At 42.5% G+C, this 20,670-nt stretch overlaps 2 protein-coding genes across 6 annotated transcripts; both read right to left on the bottom strand.

Annotated features, from left to right (window-relative positions):
* Positions 1-4,720: 4,720 nt before the first annotated feature.
* On the bottom strand, positions 4,721-12,250 carry rhbdd1 (rhomboid domain containing 1). Of its 4 annotated transcripts, none has more exons than XM_023961752.1 (8): positions 11,964-12,250; positions 9,583-9,783; positions 9,236-9,515; positions 7,602-7,734; positions 7,259-7,347; positions 5,497-5,553; positions 5,103-5,234; positions 4,721-5,032 (listed from the first exon to the last, which is right to left on the bottom strand). In XM_023961752.1, the coding sequence occupies exons 2-8, from the start codon at positions 9,733-9,735 to the stop codon at positions 4,926-4,928; spliced, it is 951 nt and encodes a 316-aa protein (XP_023817520.1). In that variant the 5' UTR covers positions 9,736-9,783; positions 11,964-12,250; the 3' UTR covers positions 4,721-4,925. The 4 variants fall into 4 exon arrangements, with proteins under 4 accessions (XP_023817520.1, XP_023817521.1, XP_023817522.1 ...); XM_023961753.1 differs by having other exon boundaries at positions 9,583-9,736; XM_023961754.1 differs by having other exon boundaries at positions 12,120-12,250.
* A 182-nt stretch (positions 12,251-12,432) lies between these two features.
* Positions 12,433-19,284, bottom strand: LOC105355452. Of its 2 annotated transcripts, none has more exons than XM_020708035.2 (5): positions 18,909-19,284; positions 18,564-18,839; positions 17,537-17,863; positions 14,307-14,398; positions 12,433-14,233 (listed from the first exon to the last, which is right to left on the bottom strand). In XM_020708035.2, exons 1-5 carry the CDS (start codon positions 18,991-18,993, stop codon positions 14,117-14,119), a joined length of 897 nt encoding a protein of 298 aa, XP_020563694.1. In that variant the 5' UTR covers positions 18,994-19,284; the 3' UTR covers positions 12,433-14,116. The 2 variants fall into 2 exon arrangements, with proteins under 2 accessions (XP_020563694.1, XP_020563695.1); XM_020708036.2 differs by having other exon boundaries at positions 12,433-14,228.
* Positions 19,285-20,670: the final 1,386 nt, after the last annotated feature.

Below are 20,670 nucleotides of genomic sequence, written 5' to 3'. Positions count from 1 at the left end.
ATTATTTTTTTTTACTATTTGTTTTTGTTGTAAAAGTTTTTCAAGTTCTAAAATGGCTAATCAGTTGTCTCACTAAAAGTAGGTGGAGCCTCTTGACACCAACGCTCAAAACATTTGATTGACAGCTTCCGCATAGCCCACTTTCAAGCGGAAGGGGTGTGGCCTTCAATAAGCTGGCGAGAGCGTTTGCCACAAAGTTGATCTTTTCCCATTTTTCTGGCAGACAGGACCTAAAATGGTAAAATCAAACCTATTTGGTGACATGTTTGAGGCTGATAAACGGACAAAAACAACTGCTGTGATAAAGCTATTGTACATTTATTTGAATCTTTATGTTAAGACAACTCGTCAGCAGTTCACTCTGAACATCTGCAGTTTTAGTCCTGAAGTAACGAAGACAAAAAGGCTGCAGACTCCTAGGAAAGACATCAGCAATGTAAAAGTACCCGGGTCAAAATTACCCGCAACTTCATCGTTGAATAGAAATTTAGCACAGGCGTTCCATGGAAGGTCAGAGTCTGGGTTTTCCACAACAGTTGAGGACTTTGAATGAAGAAAAAGGAAGACCCGTACTTTAGTCAAAACAAAACCAAAGTGGGTTAAATTGACCCGTAACAAGGGTCAATTTTTATTTTAGAGTAGCAGTTTTTGAACCTTTTCCAGACACATCTTAAGGTGATTTTCTAATTTTAGAACATAAAAATGTTACAAAGCATCATCAGTTTAAAGCTCTTATTTTTTTTTAAACTCATTAATCTCAGTAAATCTGTTTGAATCTTACAGAAGATACACAAACCATCTGGCAAAAAGTGTGCATATAAAGTTACATATTTCTATTAGAAATTGTGCAAAAGTGAGTCACACACAAAGATGCTGTGAATCAAGGTGTTTGTCAAACCTGCCGTGCGCTCAGAAACACACCCACTGGGACTTAAAGGCAACCCAGGAGTTTTTGTGTGAAAGATTTGCGGTGGAGGAGATCAAACCCAGTGTGACAAACCAAGAAGGAGATTATCTGTGGGGGGGCTAACAAGGAGGCGAAGACTCGACACGGTGGGGAAAGGTGGAAAAGAAAGGTGGGAGGAGAACAAAGACGCCAGGGAGGAATCAAAATTCAAAGGGAGAAAAGCTCCTGAAGCGGCGGGAAAAGAACAAAAGAAAGAAAAGCAGGAGGGATGGATTGGATGACAGCCGCACTGAAGCCGGCGGGTAAAACAAGACGCTTAGGAGTAGATTGGACTCGATTGGATCGGAGGAGAAGGCGATAGTCTCTGCTCAGGTAGAACCTGCAGGTGCAAACCGGACGACCTTAAAAAACGTGGCTTGAACTGAAGATGACCTTAACCCTTGTGCTATCTTAGATGACCCCACCCTTACATTGACATGTTCTCCCTACCATGACAAAGGTGGATAAAGGTGGAAAGATTTCATGTAATCCATGGACACCAGTGAAGATCACAAATCATTGAAGAAACAAGGTTCAGAGCACTGTCTAGTGGGTCTAGATGACCCCACTCCCAATGGTAAAGTGCCTAGGATAGCATAAGGGTTAAAGTCGTTTTTATCTAGTTAGAGGTTTGTTTCTGGATTGGGAGTGGATGGACCCATGAGAGGCCCTCAACAAAGCTTAGTGTGCCCCTCCCAATCACCATTTTTGGAACATTGATTTGTTGGATTCGTGGATTTTCTACCAACCAACCAGGAGTTTTGAATAACTTGCAGATGAACGGAAAACATTTCACGCTACGTTCACATCAAGCTCAGAAAAAACGATCAACCGAAAGTCAATTTTTGCACTTTTTAGGCTTCTGCGTGCAAAACTGAATCACTACGCAACTTTCTAAGTCTGTTTTCCGGCTCCATGCACAAACACTTGAACGCCCATTAAAAGTTAAGCCAATCAGGGGCTCGGATTTGGTGGTGACAAATGGATGACGTCCTTTTCATTCATGGAAGTGCCAACCGTTTGAAAATTGATCACGGAGGAGAAATGAATAATGAAAATGATGTTATCGAAAATGTTATAAAGTTCCTGCTTATTGTAATAGAGCTGTGAAAGAAAAAGCCTGGAGCAAGACTCACCAGATTTACACAACTTCAACATTTCTTCCAACTGTGAGTTCACACGCTGGTGTCGGGTCAACACTGGACCGGACTGAATGCTAAAGAAGAACCCGTTCTCATCGCCTTCTTGAAGGCGCCTCACAGCGTGTCCATGGCATCAGGATTATTGACAAAAACAGGTGTTTTCCTTAAGCCTTCAGTGTTTTTTTCTTGATTGGTCAGAGTTTGAATGTAACATCAACCGGGAGTTCTCCACCAACATCTGGTCCAGCTGTTGGATTACTGTGGGGAGCCTCCACTGCATGGCGGCTCATGTGTGAGACGAGTGACTTTCAGAGACGCTGTAAAAAGGGAGCGTGAGGAGTGATCCCAGTTTTCATTTCTGCCGCACCATTTTTTTCTCCTCCTCTGGGGGGGGATGTTGTGGCAAACTGACCTTCACGCTGGATTGGCACGGGGTTGTTTTCCGAAGGCTCAGCGGGTTTGTGCAGCAATACGGCAACTAAGGAGTTTATTTAAGATCAGGAGAAGCAGCGAGGAGGCCCGTCAGAACCGCCATGGTGCTGAGGAGCAACGATGGTGGACACATCAGCAAACATTTCACCCTTTAACCCTTGTGCTATCTTAGATGACCCCCCCTTCCATTGAGGTGTTCTCCCTACCATGACAAAGGTGGATAAAGGTGGAAAGATTTCATGTAATCCATGGACACCAGTGAAGATCACAAATCATTGAAGAAAAAAGGTTCAGCGCACTGTCTAGTGGGTCTAGATGACCCAACTCCCAACGGTAAAGTGCCTAGGATAGCACAAGGGTTACAACAAACCGAGGAGGATATGAACCATGTCATAACATTTACACTTTGATTTTTAAAACAATATACGACATTTTAACGTGGAGGTGATTTGCTGCGGCGCCCCCTAAAGGCGACGGAGAGATTTCTGAATTTCTTCAATAACCTGTGTGAACATTTTGATGATAAAGATGTTGGTTTTTACAGAATTCCACAAGTAACAGAATAAATTCACGGTTTCGTAGAGAGACTCCAAACAGAGGGTGAGATCTCTTTCCATGACCCTTTTCTTCTCGCCCTCCATCCTCACGAGTACCGCTCTGTGGGGACAGGAACCGCTGCATCGACTCGATTCCAGCGGGATTACCGCTACAGAACCAGATCTCCAAGTTCACCCTTTGACTGTACATAAGACCTGGACTGAACGTCTCCTCCCCCCTGGCGTTCCAAACAGGAAGTACCTGCTGGTTCCAAGAAGCCAAAATCCCATAGACATCTATAGAGGAACAGCTGTTACTCATTCTATTGGTCAGGATAACCATTCTGGCTCTGATCCTTTTTTTGATATCTTGATAATCCTCTTTTTTTTCATATTTTGTCTTTATCTTTATTCTTTATCGCAAATTAGTCAATTTATAAACTGACCAATCAGATGCCTCAGTAAAAGTAGGTAGAGCCTGCTTGCCCCCACATAACCCTTGTGCTATCCTAGGCACTTTACCATAGGGAGTTGGGTCATCTAGACCCACTAGACAGTGCTCTGAACCTTTTTTCTTCAATGATTTGTGATCTTCACTGGTGTCCATGGATAACATGAAATCTTTCCACCTTTATCCACCTTTGTCATGGTAGGGAGAACACCTCAATGGAAGGGTGGGGTCATCTAAGATAGCACAAGGGTTACACCAGATTTTTCCGAGCTCGCCTTCAAGTGGTAGTGGTGTGGACTTCCAACACGGTTGTCATAGAAACGAAAACCCAATGACTGCTCACTGATATGTCTGGCTCCAACATGGCGGCGTCTGTGTTGTGAAAATAATGGCGACTAAAAGGACTTGATTTGGTTGCAGTTGGAAGTAAACCATTTTGATGTCACACTTGCTCAGTTCAGTTCTCAGATTAGCCAAAGAGCGATTAGCCATGTGGGCGGGGCATGAGTAAAATGATCGTCCTTGTGGTGGAAACAACTTTCATCCCAAGGTCAGTTCACGAAGCTTCGGGGCTTCAGAAAGCAGTGAGGAAAAGGTCATTATGAGACATTTGTTTGAGGTCATGAACTGATGAAGAACATTCTCCTCTGGGAATTATGGAATTATCATTTAAACCAGACCTGCCCCCAACCATCACACTACCACCACCGTGTTTGACTGCTGCTCTGATGTTCCTGTTGTTCAGCAGTCTTTCTCCATGAGCTCTTCTATGCATCCATGTTCGTCCAAAAGTCTGACAGTTGGATCGTGAACTTTGACCACATGTCCATCTGCTTGTATGAGCTCCTGCTTGGTTCTTGGACTCATTTTGAGTTCATCTCGGTGTGATTTCAAATCTTTATATTTTGTGATGAAACCCCAAAAACAAACTACATAAAAAGATCAGAGATGAGGAGGAGGAGTCCTCCCTGGAGAGACTGAACCAAAAGTGACTGAAGAACCTGGGAAGGAGCTTCTCAGCCGGAGCAGCTCCCCCCTGATGCACAGCAGGACCTCAAACAGCCTGAGAACCCCCCCCCTAAAGCGGCCTCCATGCATGCTCCTCCACAAACCGGAACGTGCATCACCTTCAGAAGACAAACTCTCCTCCTGACCTCGGATGTCCTGAGAGCTTCAGAGAAATGAGAACAGAAATGGACTTTAAGGGCAGAAATCTTCACGTCAGGTCATCACATTTATTTCAGAGTTCCTCTGGAGCAGCAGGACCCTGCGGCTGCTGGTTCCAACACGCTGCCGGTCTGAGGATCCTTTCACAATAAGAGCTGGTGATGTCATCCTCTAGGAGGCTTTTAAAACACAAGTCTGTAAAGCTCTGCTGGACCTCCTCAAACTTCAGTCTGTCCTCCTGAAGCTGTTCCTCAGCTGTCGAACCTCCTCAGCCTCCTCCACCGCAACTCGTCAGCAGTCGGCTCACTGGGCAGGTTGAAGCCGTACGGTGGCGGCGCTCCTCTCTGGTAGTTTTGTCCTGAATAAAAAGCGTTTTGGTCAGATCTGAGCTTCTGGACGAGCCGCTCACCATCCCTCCAGCTCCTCACCTCTGTCGTTCAGACTGTTCCTGATCGCCGCCTCCAGCTGCTCCTCCTCCGTCAGCCCTCCTGTGTAGGATGCCGTGTAGGGCGGCGGGGGCTGGAAGTTTCCAGAGTGTCCTCCTCCGAAGCCGCTGGAACCTGGAATCGCAGGATGAGGTCACAAACAAATTCTCTGGATTTCACTAAAGCAGCAGAGAGATGGAGTCCCGGTCTGAGCGCGCTCACAAAGAACCAGCGACATTTATGCAAACTGAGCGCCAAAGAAAAAAAAAACCTTAAACGACAAATCAGCTGATCACTTTTTAACTTTTGAGTTGTTCTGTTTTCTGCACCTTTATTCAGGTTTCTTGCATCCACGTGAATACGTCTAACCTCCGATCTGCAGGTTCTGATACCGTACCTGAGCCGCTGAAGGTCGGGCCGGCCCGGGACCTTTGTCCAGTCCAGCTCACGAACTCTGCAGGACAAACGCAAAAAACAGAAAACATTTCCCTTCAAGCAAACAGTTGATTTAAGACTCTTTTTTTTTAAAGGGGTTCAAAGTAAAACTGCTTCAACATTCGGTCTCATTTAAAAAACATTTCTTCTGCCCAGAAGCACCTGAACGGACATCAGTGCATCATCTGCATAAAAACGTGACCCAAAAAGATTCAAATGGATTCATTTTAATTAATTAATGCTAATTACTTGCCAGAAAGATTACTTTTTTTCTCATCTAAATATTCCACAATAAGAAAACTTTTTACATCTCACCAGATTTAAACTTTCTTTGAAATCTTTAGATTTGGTCCACAGGCAGATTTTTGGTCTCACAAAGTGAAAACTTCATTTATTTTCTAAACAAATGTCCGTCTTTTTGCTTAGAATCAGACGGAACATTACATCTTTATTTTTGCAGTTTCTAGGTTTATGCAGCAGCAAAGCATCATTTGTGAAAGAACTTTCAAAAGCTGAGTCCGGGTTGGAACTGTAAAGGCCCGTACACACTGGGACCAATATTCGCCAGGCGTTATTCGCCAGCGTTTTTCGCCACATTTTTTGTGTTCACACCCAGGGGATTTTCGCTGACGATGCGCCAAGCGAACATGCAATTTCATTCCCTGACATTAGATGGCGCTTAATGTAAACAGAAATACTCCTGTACACAAGGTGGCGCTGCGAAACTTTACGCTTCTTAAAGTCGCTTTTCACTCAGAAGAAGAGAGCAGGTATTTACGTGCCTGTCAGAATCAAACAAAGAAAACATGAATATTTCAAGCATCAGTAGCTCCAACTGGTGTTTGGTTCGGGGATATTTTAGAATGTCCATCATTATTTCTTCGCGGCAGTGTAGACGCTACTTGGCGTCTATCTTCTTCGCTGGTATGTGTGCTCAGCAAGGCAGTTTTGTGTTTGAGCGCCCCCAAGTTGTGTTTTACTGTAACTTCAGAAGCTCCAGACACGTGAGCAAAAGCGCCATTCTCATTGGTCGAATAGATTTCGACGCGACGCGTCAAAAAAAAAACCCAACCTGAGGCGTTTTTTTTTTGACGCTTTGACGCGTGGCGTTTTTTCGCGTCGGTGTGCACACTCACATTGGTGCCCTTTGTTTAGTCACGAGGCGTTACGTCGGCGAAAATCGCGCGCGAAATTCGTCCCGGTGTGAACGGGCCTTTAGGCTGGATCTTTGGGGTTCGACTTCTGGACTTCACTCAGGAACCTCTGAGAAGGAAAAGCAGTGCAGGAAGTCAGAGTATTCCCTTCATTTCCATCAGGCTGTGCAGGAAAAGCTGAGGATCCGTTTGTTCAACAAACGATGCTGCTTTCTGTCAGATTTTCAGAAAAATCTCACGTTTGAAGGAAATTTGATTGAAGCTGTTTGGACGAGAGATAAAAAGTATTTTCCTGTTTTCTTACCATTAAAAAGTTTGTGATGTTTCAGCATGAACTCGAAATTTCACATCCATCAGTTTCCTCTCAAAACAGTCTGTGACCCCCCCCCCCCCCAAATAAAGGCCGTTCCAATTCCAGTTTCTTTGAATCTTTTCCTCTTTTGTTGTTTTGATCTCATCTCCAGGCTGAGATGCAGTTTTTGCTTTACAACTGTAAGCTCCAGGTTCAAAGGTCACCGATGGAATCCGACTACGCCGTGACGTATTTGAGAAACGTGGAAAAACTCAAACCTGCGCATTTCTTCATGAGGGTCTTCAGCGGTCCCGCCGTGTACAGCAGACCCACCAAAATTCCTGCCAGGTGACCAACAAAAGAGGTTCTGCAAAGGCAGGACAAGAAGGAACCACACCGTTAAACAACGCTGCCGCCTGCTGGACACTTTAAGACACTTCCATCTGCATTTACTACAACAATTCCATTTTATTTGTATAGCCCAAAATCACAACAACAGTCGTCTCGATGGGCTTCGTGTGGATAAAAGTAGAGATCACGAACACGTCTAACTCAATAGAACAACACCGTCCTCCTGTCAGGACGGAAGGTTTCAGGTGCTTTGGGTTCCAGGTAACTCACCCGGGGGAAGTGATGTGGATCAGCACAAGCTCCACCCAGCTGACGTAGCGGTTGGAGACGGGGATGCCCATGACGTAGGTCACTCCTCCGGGGTGGTAATGGTTATTGAGCACCTTCAGAGCAAACAGGACGCCTACAAACACATTTATGAGACGAGGTGAGGAGAACTTACAGGAAGTTTACTTAAAACGGGGGTGGGGCTTTCTCTGTCACCAGACTTTGGCTGTGTCCGAATTGCCGGACACAACCTTTAACTAGACTCCGCCCCCTTCGGCCTTTGACCTTTACAATCCACTTGTGGTTTCTGTAGAATTGTATTCATTGCTCCTATTTAGATTTTTACCTGTACGACTAAATTTGTTTTGACATTTCTAAACCTTATTTATCCATGTTTGTTTTTCTCACTTTTGCTATAAAACATAATAATAATAAAGCAGACAAGGAGCTTAAATTGAATCAGGGATGTGTTTTATTAAAACCAATGTCTGATGTGTGAAACTGCTGCATGTTCCTGAAACAATCGCGCTTCTCTCCAGCTAAATTTACTGTCAGCATCTGTTAGTGAATTCAGCTGTTGGCATTTCAGTGAAGCTATTTGGGGCCATTTTTAGGGTTTATCTGACATGAAGTTTAGTTGTCTTTGTAGTATCAACAAAAACAAAACACGCTCATTTGTATCTTGTTTTTTTAAATCTTTCTAATGTTTTAGTTCTATGTAAGGTTAGCTGTAGTCTTTAGTCTGAGCATTTCCGGCTCTACTGTATTTCTCATCAGGCCCCACATTTTCTTCCCCTTCAGAGCTGCCCTGTAACATTAATGATAATGGCAGTTTAGTGTTTTCCTAACTTCAGTGAATGCAGCACACGCACACCCCTGATCCCCCCCCCGCTTTTTGTCCAACTGCTGAACTTTTGAGCGATCCAGACTGACGAAAAGCGGGCACCCGATGGTTTTTTTGTAGAGAAAAAAATAAGTGGGACATTTCTGTTCTTATGGTGCCAAACCGTGGTGTAAACATGACATCATTTCCGCTGACATGAGGTCACAAAGCGTGTGGTAAGAGCGTCATATCGGTCATTAAGCACCACGGACGACGAGAGGCTGAACACAGAGGTCCAGAACCACCTCATCCTTTATGATACTGCACATCGACAAAAAGGACAGAGCCTCATCCGTAGACAGTCATCTGCCGTAGCTGGACCGCTCCGGCGGCTGCACCCAAGCTGGACTGGATATAGTGGGAGGCCAGGGTTACTCTGCAGCACCATGTAACCCTTGTGCTATCCTAGGCACTTTACATTGAGAGTTGGGTCATCTAGACCCACTAGACAGTGCTCTGAACCTTTTTTCTTCAATGATTTGTGATCTTCACTGGTGTCCATGGATTACATGAAATCTTTCCACCTTTATCCACCTTTGTCATGGTAGGGAGAACACCTCAATGGAAGGGGGGGGTCATCTAAAATAGCACAAGGGTTAAAAGACGTCAAAAGATGATCAGAGTGGACTTTAACATTTTTTGAAAGCAAAGCGGGACATAAACACATTTTAGAGGCGTCCTGTGTATTCTGTTGTTGACCTTTTTTTGACTGAGGTCAGGAAAGGATTTCCTGTGGCTTTGTTAAAAATGGTACCTGAGAATCCAACGGCGCACGCTGCACTGTAAGACTGATCCTGGGTCAGCTCCGTCAGCAAGCCCTCCAGCACCAGATAAACGCATCCGGTGAGCAGAGAGAAGACGGACAGCAGGTAGAGGAACCACGCCCCGCCCAGCCGCCGCTCCAGCCGGACCCCCTTCCACAGGAAAGACACCATGTTGAAGTAAAGGTGGAGGTCATCGGCGTGGTGCACGGGGGACAGCAGGAGTCGACGCCAGTCCTTATACCGGTAGGCTTGATGAACGCTGATGCAGGTCTGAGGAGCAAAACGGGGATCAGGATGGAAACTGGTTCTGAACCGGTTCCAACAGTCGGGGGCTTACCTTCATGAGGGGGGCCGCGGGGAACAGATAAAGGTACACGTTGAGGGCCATGACGGCCAGCGTGACAGGGGGGATCCTGTCCAGGCCCACCTGGAACACCTGGGAGGCCAGGAGCAGCAGCCCCAGGTGGGACCTTCTATCTCTGCCTCGCATTCTGTCCACAGGGGGGAGCCACAGAGTCACAACGTTTACACCAGGAATCTGAGAGAACAAATGTGCGGATTGTTGACACGGTGTGAGTCTGTCCTCATTTCCAATCATTGTTTACGCTCTCCCCCTCTAGCTTACAGCCCCTCACACCCCCAACCCAACATTAGCGGTGCAACAAAAGCAGCGAGCGACATCGGAGCCATCCAGCCGTACAGTTTAGATCCAGATTCCAGCTCAGACCAGGAAAACCAAGACGTTCGTGGAACTACCGGGTTTTTCGGGCTATGATTCACTGGGCGGGTACAGTTCGGCCGAGTGCACAGCTAACACTGAGGAGCAGCTCATGTGGAATTCTTTTTAAAGCAACAACCACTAGAGGGCAGTACAGGTATGCATCAGTCTTACGCCGAGGTAAAGAATTCAACAGATTTAGTGATTTGAAGTGACATTAAGGGTTTAGGTGACTTGTTGGTGTGTTCTTTTAACTGAATAATTGTTTATAAGCCGCGCTAATATATTAAATACCTCCAATGCCTCAAGAAGCTAAATAAGCCTCAGTGTGTTACGGTAGTGCAGAGTGGAGATAGTCTGTTCTCTACGCCATTACTATGATTTGACCATAAAGTCCGTTCTTGTTTCCGTATTTTGTTGAATATATTTCTTCCAAAAGTGCAACTTCTATTTGATTTTTCTTCTTCATTGTGTGTTTTTTAGCTGCTGGGACTTTTACTTCACAGTAGGGTTGGGTGATAAAACAATAAATATATTGCGATAGAACTTTTTCTGGGTAGAAGAATGCGATAGACGTTTGTCTTGAAGGGTCTGAAATTAACACTCTCAAGTTGTGAGCATTGTCTCCTCTTTGGCGAGTAAAAGTTAGAGGGTTAGTCGCCGCATGGCGGGTGAACGTTTGCGTAAACTTATTCATTAACTCTCCTTTAGGTGAATTTCTTCCGTTCTCTCCTCCTCCACCGTCTGCGTGCCATAAACAAACCAACAGACAGACGAGTAAAAACACGGACCGGTTTAAAGTCGGAAAGTATTTTCGCGGATAAATTAATTCATTCATTTTCTAAACCTGTTTTCTCCCTTTCGGGGTCACAGGGCTGCTGGAGCCTATCACGGACGCTCATGGGCGAAGGCAGGGGACACCCTGGACAGGTCGCCAGTCTGTCGCAGAGCACGGAAAAATACAACTAGATCAACTCATAGAACATAAATTAATACGGGCTGAGCAGTTTTTTTTTTAGATCATGCGATCATTTTTTTAATCAGGCGATAAAGATGTATATTACGATATAAACCAAATAACTGCATTTATCAAATTTGAACAATCTGCTCCTAAGACAAATAACCATCAGCAGATTTAAACATCCAACAGTTGATCTGAGAATTTGAAACTTGAAAGCTTTTTCTTTAATCGTGTTCCTTCAGTTGTTATGTCGAAAATATGACAGAAAATGAACATTAAAACCTAAACAACCTGCTGATGATTACACAGTGTTCTAATTTGACCAATACAGTTATTTGGATTGCATTGTGATATATGTCGTTCTCGCCCAGCATTATTTCTGTCACAAATATGATTATTGTCTCGATTCACAACAATTTGAATAAACAAAAGCTGAATTTTCCTCATATGTGTCCTCCATCAGCAGAAAAATGCTACAAGAAGATGTTAAAAACACAGCTTTGCTTGGACTGTGTCTGTGAGGCGTATGAATAGGTTTTCACATCATTTGAGATGTTTAGTCTGTTTTTATTTGTATTCTCCAGGGGGCGGGGCTTCCTGTGCTGTGAGGCGTACATTAACCCAGTTTGTGTCCAAGTTTGAACCCAAACCCAAAGCTTTTCTCCTTTTTGTGTCTCTTTAACGTAAAACTGCTCCTGTTTTTATGTTTTAGCCTTAAGGCGCTTTAAATGTTAGCTTTAAGGAGAAACATTCGTCAAGTTTTAACTTGTAATCCATAAAGTTTGGTCAAAGCAAGTTAAATCTGCTCTGCTGGATGCTGTTTATTTACAGGTTTTAACTTTTAACTCTTAGTGAATTATGTTAAAAACTGTTAAAAGGTCATGATTAGATAAGAAATGTTGATGATTGTCGATTGAAAAATGTTTTGTGTTAAACTTCAAAAACAGACCAGCAATAATAATTCAAACATGTAAACAGTTTTTTTAACCAAACAAACAAAAACTTTATAAATTACCCTTAAAATCATAAATAAACTTACTTTGTAAAGAAAAATAGCGATGATAAAAGTTACTTTGTCTTCAGTTCCAGCTTCCTCGTCTCCAGCTATGCTAAGCTAATGCTAACGCCGCCGCGAGTTCACCGTTAAATCCGGTAAATCAGCGGGAAAATCTCTCCGGGGGTTCTCTGCTCTCACCAAGTAACGGGACTGCCGGTACCGGACGTCTTTAGGAGACGTCAGCAGTTGATTTCAGGGCGTTTCATCACTTCGGACGGCCGCGAGGCCACGAGGAGGAGCGTCCCGGGTTGTCACGTGACAATAACAGAGTGACGCAATGACGCAAAAGCGCAGTTTAACGCAACCATAGCCTGTGTCCGAATTCCCTTTCCAATCCCAAATTAAAATAAATAAATAAATAAATAAATAAATAAATAAATAAAAACGAAACAAAAAACAAAACTATATAATTTATAGTGCCCTGGATTATAAAAGAAATACGGAAACTCACTACGTTAAAAAAAAAACTTTATGAAACAGCATTCCAAAGTACAAATCACATTATCAAATAGATCCTCACAAACATCAGAAGCAATGACCAATGTTACCTTTCCAAACAATTAAATAATTACAGTATATAAAAAAATTACAGGGACACAGTTAGCAAAAAGGAAGTTTGCTAGTAAGAAATAAAATAGCTAATAACAATAAATAAATCAGAAGAGGGATTAATTCATCAAACAAAAAAGCACATATTGTTCCAGTGTTACATGCACTGGACGAACTAATCCTTTTAACAGATTTAAAAAATTGAAACATCTTTATCATAAATCCAGTAAATTTTGGATTTTTTTTTTTTTACTCTCCACTAATGTGTGTGCAATTTAGATTGGAAGAAAATTACAAATTAATCCTATTTTCCACCTTTTTATCATCAGAGTTGAAATTTGTAAGAATTTGTTATAATAATAAAGGTATAATAATATTACTTTTTAATTTGATTTTTACAAATCGTTCTAATTGGTTCCAGAATTCAAGGGAGAATTTAGAAAAGGCGAAGAACTGATTTGGGGGAATCATTACAAAAACTACAATTATTTTCTATATTTGAGAATTTGGATAGAAACATATTTGTGGGGTAAACGTTATGTAGAATTCTTTTGATGTAGTTCTTTAATTTTGTTATTCATACAGAATGTATTTCCAATGGATGTCATTTAAAAGGTTGTTCTAATAAATTTCTCCTATAGGAGAAATTTTTCTTTTTTGATTTGATTTATGTATTTATCTATTTTAAGTATTGTAGTCAAAGCAATAAAGAATGTACACAGATTTATAAAACTCGTTAAAGCAACGATGAAGTGCATAGATTAAAAGAACAGAAAATAAAACAGACAAAAAGTCATTTAAACCACATTTGCTTAGTTAAATTCAGTGATCATTAACTAAAGTAGAGCTTGATTTATTGCTTGAAAAAGGAGCAAGTTTATATAATCCCACCTATTGAGTTAATTCATTGTATAGTTTTACAGTTTTTGTAATCCAGTTCTGATCTGAAAGATTATTTTTAAGTAAAAAAATCCAGTGTCTATTAATGATCGATTATCGTGGTCATCCATTCGTTTTTCATACTTTCAAAAACTTTTAACATAAAACCTTCAGTTTAGCCCAAATGTGATTTGTTGAGAGTAAAATAGAACATGAAGATGTAAAATATTTAGACATACTTTGGAAAAAGTGAAAACATTTATAGAGAAAAAGATCAAATCTTTTGGGTAGAAGAAGCCATTTGGTTTTTCTGTCATTTGGCAATAATTCAAAAAGACGTTAAAATGTGATGGAATTCAAATTAATGAACGTTTTAGGAGGAGACTTTTTGATTGGCTGGAAGCTCCAGGTCTTTACCTACAGCGGATTTAAAACCATGACAAACGTTTCTATGTGGAAATTTGAATCAAATTAAAGACAGACTGACATTTCAGAGCGACTCCCTCAGTTATACAGCAAAACAATCAAACTGGATAAATAATCATGCTGCTCCATCAGTCGGTGTGTATGAAGAGGATTTTGTGTAACGTTTTACTGCAGACGGCCTTTTCCGGTTCATTAATACTTTGTTTGTTTTATTGCAGACTTTAACATTTGATTAAAAAGTCAAATTTCTGTAAATGTGATCAAATGATAACTTTATCCACTCAGGAAACGTTGAGCGTGTGTTTTCCGGAATCCTGCAGTCTCCTCCTCTCACTGGGCCTCAGAGCTGGACCGTCATCAGCAGGAGGGTTTCTCTTGGGTTCCCGCAGCCGCCTGCTCTAAAAAGACACGATTCACGGTTAAACCAGTAACTCGAGTGACGGCGCACGACGAGGACGAAGGCTGTAGTACCTTAAAGTAGACGTAGAGGGCAGATGTTGAAACCGTCATCATCAGCAGCACCACAACATGTCTGATGATGAATTCATTCAGAGAAACTGAAACTGAAAAGAACAGAGACTAAATGAATGCTTCAAACTGTTGTTGTAATGTTGCACCCAGAATGAACCGTCTTCTTCTGCCACAGGTTTGACTTTGAAATGTCGAACCCCTTTGGCCCTAGTCACTACTGCCCCTACGGGTGGATAAGGGCTGACCGTGGTCGAAAAATGGGCAAACCTGCGTGGCCCGTACAAAATATCTAAGTTGTGGACCGCTCACTGAGAATGTTCAACCACAATTTTTTTACGAACATGCCGTACAGGTCGTAGTTGAGACGCAGGCGTGTTGTACAAATAGTTCCCATTTTCAACCCCTTCCAGAACCTGCAGACGGCCCGAGGAGCCCATTACTGTTCCCTGCGCTCCCTCCGTGCAGCCTGACTGTTAGAAATGAAACAGAGTGTAGGTTATGTGGACATCTTACTGCCACTTATCACGCGCGGCGTTCACATGGTCGGTACGGATTACGCATTTCACTATTGACTGGAGTTACTGGACGACAGCATCAACCGTCTGTCATAAGACCGTATAACTTCCATCAGCCTTATGAATACTTCACGACAGTTTAAATTAGATCTGTAGATTTATTCTTCTAAATTTGAGTTTGAATGAAAAACAAAACATTTTGGTAGTATTTTTGATTTCTGTGACATGTGTTTATAATCCCAACACAGAAACGGTTCTAAATCTACACTCACACCGCCCTCTGCAACACGCGTTCAAGTGACCACTTTCAATGAAAAGTCCATGTTAACATGGATATATTCATTTTGGGCTTCCGCGTTCAGGACTCTTGTGTTTACACGTAGCTGCCTACCTTTCTGAGATTATCTACTTACAAAACGTGGCGTTGAACGCGTGTTGAAAGTTCAACCAGGTTGAACCAAGAGATTTGTTAGTGTTTTATAACCCTTGTTCTATCTTAGATGACCCCCCCCTTCCATTGACATGTTCTCCCTACCATGACAAAGGTGGATAAAGGTGGAAAGATTTCATGTAATCCATGGACACCAGTGAAGATCACCAATCATTGAAGAAAAAAGGTTCAGAGCTCTGTCAAGTGGGTCTAGATCAGTGTTTTTCAACCAGTGTGCCGCCGCACACTAGTGTGCCGTGGGAGATGGTCAAGTGTGCCGTGGGAAATTGCCCTCATTAACTGATCTAAAAACATTTTCCATCTCCAGGATATCAGCTCTTTGTTCATCCAAACAGGCCCTGATAAAACACTGAGTAGTTAGGAATATAAAAGATCTTAAAATTACTTTTTCTTTGTGTTTATTTAATTCTATTAAAGAAATTTTAATACGAATGACGCTACCGCGATTTCCCTGCAGCTATGACAGTTTGCGGAAAAGTCCCGTCCCTTTAACTGTCTCCACCAATCATTCTTGAAGGCTTAATCACACGTCATCAGTCTGACCAATCAGAAGTGCTTAAAGTCTTCACTTCCTTGTTCTTAATTCTGCTGATAAAGTCGCTCAGTTCTAACAAAAATACCTGCTAAAGCTCTTCTTTAGCGGTGTAGCTTTCCACAGAGTCCGGTGTCAGACCGTGAAACAAGTGGACAATACAATGAAGCTCAGAGACGCGAGTCTTTCTGCAAGTTTTCGGCAGTTTTCACACTACATCTCCCATGATGCATTGGCTTAAAGGTGTCCCAGCGCAGTGTCCCAGCGCACAATGAGTTGTCCTTGCGAAACGCTTTGAAACCACAACAAACAAACAGTTTCTAAATTTTCTAATTTAACTTTCATTTCATCTCTTAGAAAAAACAGCCGCAACTTCCTGCTTTTCCGGCCACAATTATCACAAAAATGCACGTGAGATTGCGGGGGGGCTGTCGATCAAGACCATGAATCTCTGTTTTTTTTTGTTTGTTTTTTTGGATGCTGGTGTGCCGCGGGATTTTTGTCAAGGTTAAAGTGTGCCGTGGCTCAAAAAAGGTTGAAAAACACTGGTCTAGATCAGTGTTTTTCAACCAGTGTGCCGCGGCACACTAGTGTGCCGTGGGAGATGGTCAAGTGTGCCGTGAGAAATTGCCCTCATTAACTGATCTAAAAACATTTCCCATCTCCAGGATTTCAGCTCTCTGTTCATCCAAACATCCTGATAAAACACTGAGGAGTTAGGAATATAAAAGATCGTAAAATACCTTTTCTTTGCGTTTATTTTATTTTATTAAAGACATTTTGATAAGAATGACGTACCGCGATTTAGCTGCACCTTCGGCTGTATTTTGGAAAAGTCTCGTGTTGGGGGGGTTAATCACATGTCATCGGTCTGACCAATCAGAATTGCTTAAAGTCTTCACTTCCTTGTCCCGAGTTAGCTCGTAAAGTCGCTCAGTTTCGACAGAAATACCAGCTAAAGCTCGTCTTTAGCGGTGTAGCTTTGCACAGAATCCGGTATCAGACCGTGGAACAAGTGAATAAAACAATGAAGCTCCGAAAAGCGATCTTCGGCCGTTTTATGCACTACATTTCCCATGATGCATTGGGTTGTGAGAGTGACAGCGCAAAAGGAGATCTGTTGTTAAACGTCTTCAAACTAACGAACACACAAACTGTTTTTAAATCTTCTAACTTAACTTTTATTGCATCTTTTAGAAAAAAACAGCTGCAGTTTCCAGCTTTTTCTGTAACAATTATCTCAAAAATGCATGTGAGATTGTGGAGGGGCTGTAGATCAATACAGACTATGAGTTTCTCCTTTTTTTTTAATTTTTGGATGCTGGTGTGCCGCGGGATTTTTTTTAAGGTTAAAGTGTGCCGTGGCTCAGAAAAGGTTGAAAAACACTGGTCTAGATGACCCAACTTCCAATGTTAAAGTGCCTTGGATAGCACAAGGGTTAATGTTGATCAAACGGTTTGTGTCCGGCTGGAATTGTATGACACCAAGTCTTTCACAGATGGGAATAGAGCTGTGCAACAAAAAGTCTGGAACAAGATTCACCAGATTTACTCCACTTTGACATTCTGCACCAGGACCCTTCCAACATGCGTCAATTAACAGTAGAAGAAGAAGAAGCACCTCCCTGCTTGTCCGGGGTTGTCCAGAGTAAACACCTTTTGCTAAAAGTGCGTCACACGCCCGGTGTGAACGTAGCCTCAGAGGAAACTAGAACGATGGGGAATGAAGTACCTAAAACAGTGAGACTCAGCGGCTGGCTTTGGAGCTGAAGGTTCTGTGAGTTGATCTGGACGTGGTGAACGCAGATGTAATCTCCTTGGTGGAAGTAGCTCGCCTCAAAGAACGAGAAAAGGGCGGAGCTATTGGCAGCCGGCAGGGTGTTGTTCAGACTTGTGGTGGAGTTGAGAAAGATGAGCCGGAAGACCCCGCCTTGGTACAGATCATGGGAGGAGCAAGTGATGGTAAAACTGGTACCAAAGAAGACCTGTAACCCCTGATTTCTAGCCTTGGAGACCCCGCTGGTGGAAGAGATGGAGATGTTTGGACTTTCCAGGGAATCTGTAGGAAAGAAGTGAAACTGTCAATCCAGACTGAGCGGAGAAGTTCCTTCATTTACGGATGTCACACGGATACTTTCAAAGCTTCTACTGAAGGAAACACTTCAGATATGCTGATTGGATCAATTCAGTTTCAAATCCAAATAGGCCTGAGGAGAAAACATACATTCATTCTAACAATGCTCGATGCCCGCCCTTAACCCCTTAGCGCCCCGGCCGTGGAACAACCGGGGGGGGGGATCTGACCCCCTCGCCGCTCCGCCATCACAGACACCACTTTTCTGGCATTAAACCAACATTCCATATTTAGATTAGGATCTTAAATGAAAGCGTCTTTAATGAAACACGTTTAACGAGTGTTTCTTCTAACGAGGGCTCAGCAAAAACCGTTTTCTCCGTTTTTCTGTTCATTGTGGTTCATGTCAGTTAGAAGAGGAAGAATAAATATTCTTTACCATAAGGATGCAGCTCGACTGCTGTGGAGCTTCACCTAAATCCAGATGTTTTTATATCCCAAAACTGCTTATTTTATGACAGAGTCAACAACATTTGACATGTTTACCATCATCTGCTTCACTTAGTTTCCTGCACTCTTTGCAAAATCATAATTGTACACATTTGAACTATCAAAACTTCATTGTTTCTGCTTTTATGTCAATAGAAATGGATGTTTTTGGGTGATAGGATCTGATGATACTGACCTGAACAGGTGATCTCCACATTCAGAGGCTTAATCTTGCGTACATTTGATGACTTGGGGATTAAAGGGTTGTCGGGTCTGTCTGGAAAGGTATCGATTCTTTTTATAGACACCACAGAGCCACAGTTGAGCGATTTGCACGCACCATCCGCAAGCTCAAAGTTCCACCTGGGGAGAATATCGTATTCAACTTCTGCTTCCCATCTTTCCTGCCTCTTCCTCTCCAGCCAGCCAGTGCAGCGGCTGGCTCCTCCCACCAGCCTGACCTCCTCTGAACCTGCAGGTCACAGACACGACTTCAGTGGCTTCAACACAGCTGACGGTCAGTCAGGATTCTGGTTTTTACCTGAAGGGAGTTCAGCACAGAGTCCTGGGGAGAAACCAGAAACAGGGGGAAGCATCAAGACTCGGTCTACGTCAGCTGAGTTCATCACAGCTCCAATCTTTGATTCAGTTTAGGCAAAACGGAGCAAAAAGACATTTCCATCACGAGGCTGTGATCAAATATTTCACACTCGTTCATTAGTGAATCCTTTAGAAACAAACCCAAATTTCCTGTTTTCATGTCTTCACTGCAGCTTTTTCATGAATACCATCCAGAGAAGTTCTCTCTTTTTTCCATCTGAGCAGGAAAAACATCCGGAAAGCTTCTGATGTCAGATCACACATGCATTCACAGACGAAGAACAGAGTCGTACCTGAACCGCAGAGAGTCACCAGCAGCATCATGGCTGGATGATCCATGTCCTCCGAGTGTCTCCAGTCCACATTCATGTCTGCTGCCCCCCCCCCCCCCCCCAAACTCTGCGGCCCCTTTTTATCTCTGACCAATGACGGCTCAGAACGTGTTTCACAACGCAATAACTGAAGAACCGTCCGTCAATGTTATGAGTTTTTGAGCTTCAGAAATAAAAAAAAAGTTGAGCAGATTTTAAACCTTTTTGACTGAAATCAGTGGTTCAGGTCATTTTAAAGATGTGAACTGTTGGAGAACAGAAGAAACTGATCAGACTGGGAGGAATAAAAGGCCATGAAACGAGTCTGGAATGAAAAACAGTAAAAAAAAAAAAAGGAGAAGATTCCTGAGATGAGCAGCGACCGAGTTCACTGAAGGCAACTTAGAAAATATTTACAAGAATTGAATTATATGGATGAAGTGATTGGTTTTTCTACAACAGTTTTACCTTCTTTTACGTTTGCAGGACATCAAATTCCTTTCAAAATAAAATGCACCCTGTGTCAAATGAGAGCCTCCTGCCGCAGAAGACTTGAGATAAAAATACTAAAAAATCGAGTCAAACACGGATAAGAATCTGTGCTTAAAGCTTATTCTAATGATGAATCAGTTTTCTGAAATGTTAATCTAAACATTGACGACAATTTAACTAAAACAAATTAACCAAAATGTAAAAAACAATGTAAATTGTTAGCATTGAAAGCCAAAGAGCCATTATGGAGGGAAGAGAGAGCGGCGTGTGGCTCCAGATCCTCAGGTTGCTGGTTTAACGGATCAAAGTTTAGCGATTTTTTTAATTTAAAGATGACTTTTCATTTCCTAATGCATATCCAGATGTATAGATTATGTTCTCGCCTCTAATCTGAGGTTTTTGTATGTTTTACGTCAGTCTAAAGTCAAACACCAAGTGATCAAAAGTCTTGATTGAAAAGACTTTGACCAGGAGAAAATGACAGAAGCCACTCTTTTTATCTCTCTAAACTTTAGTTCAGATTGTTTCTAACCTTTAAATGTTAGGAGGCTTCATAGTAACCACTGACGACATTAAAAAAAAGTCTAAATTTCAAAGTAAGAGTGAGGTTCTTCTGGTCAGATAAACAGTTTCCTCTTTAACCGTAAATCTTTACATCAGTGTTTTTATTTCAGGTCTTCCGTTTCTGATGCTCCAGCCGATTTCATGTTCGCGGTTTGAACTGATGTTGGACCTCCTGTGGTCGGTGGACACACGTGGGTTTGCTTTTACAAGAGAATTCAAGTACATAAAACAAAAATTGAAACTGTTCACACATGTTCAAAACCCTGATATCTTTATACGGAGAGCACGAGACGCCCGGGGTAGATGTTTGACGTGTTTCGCAAATTTTCAGTCTGA

The sequence above is a fragment of the Oryzias latipes genome, chromosome 13, assembly GCF_002234675.1.
Source record: "Oryzias latipes chromosome 13, ASM223467v1".
Lineage (NCBI taxonomy): Eukaryota > Metazoa > Chordata > Actinopteri > Beloniformes > Adrianichthyidae > Oryzias > Oryzias latipes.
This window is presented reverse-complemented; position numbering and strand designations above follow the sequence as displayed.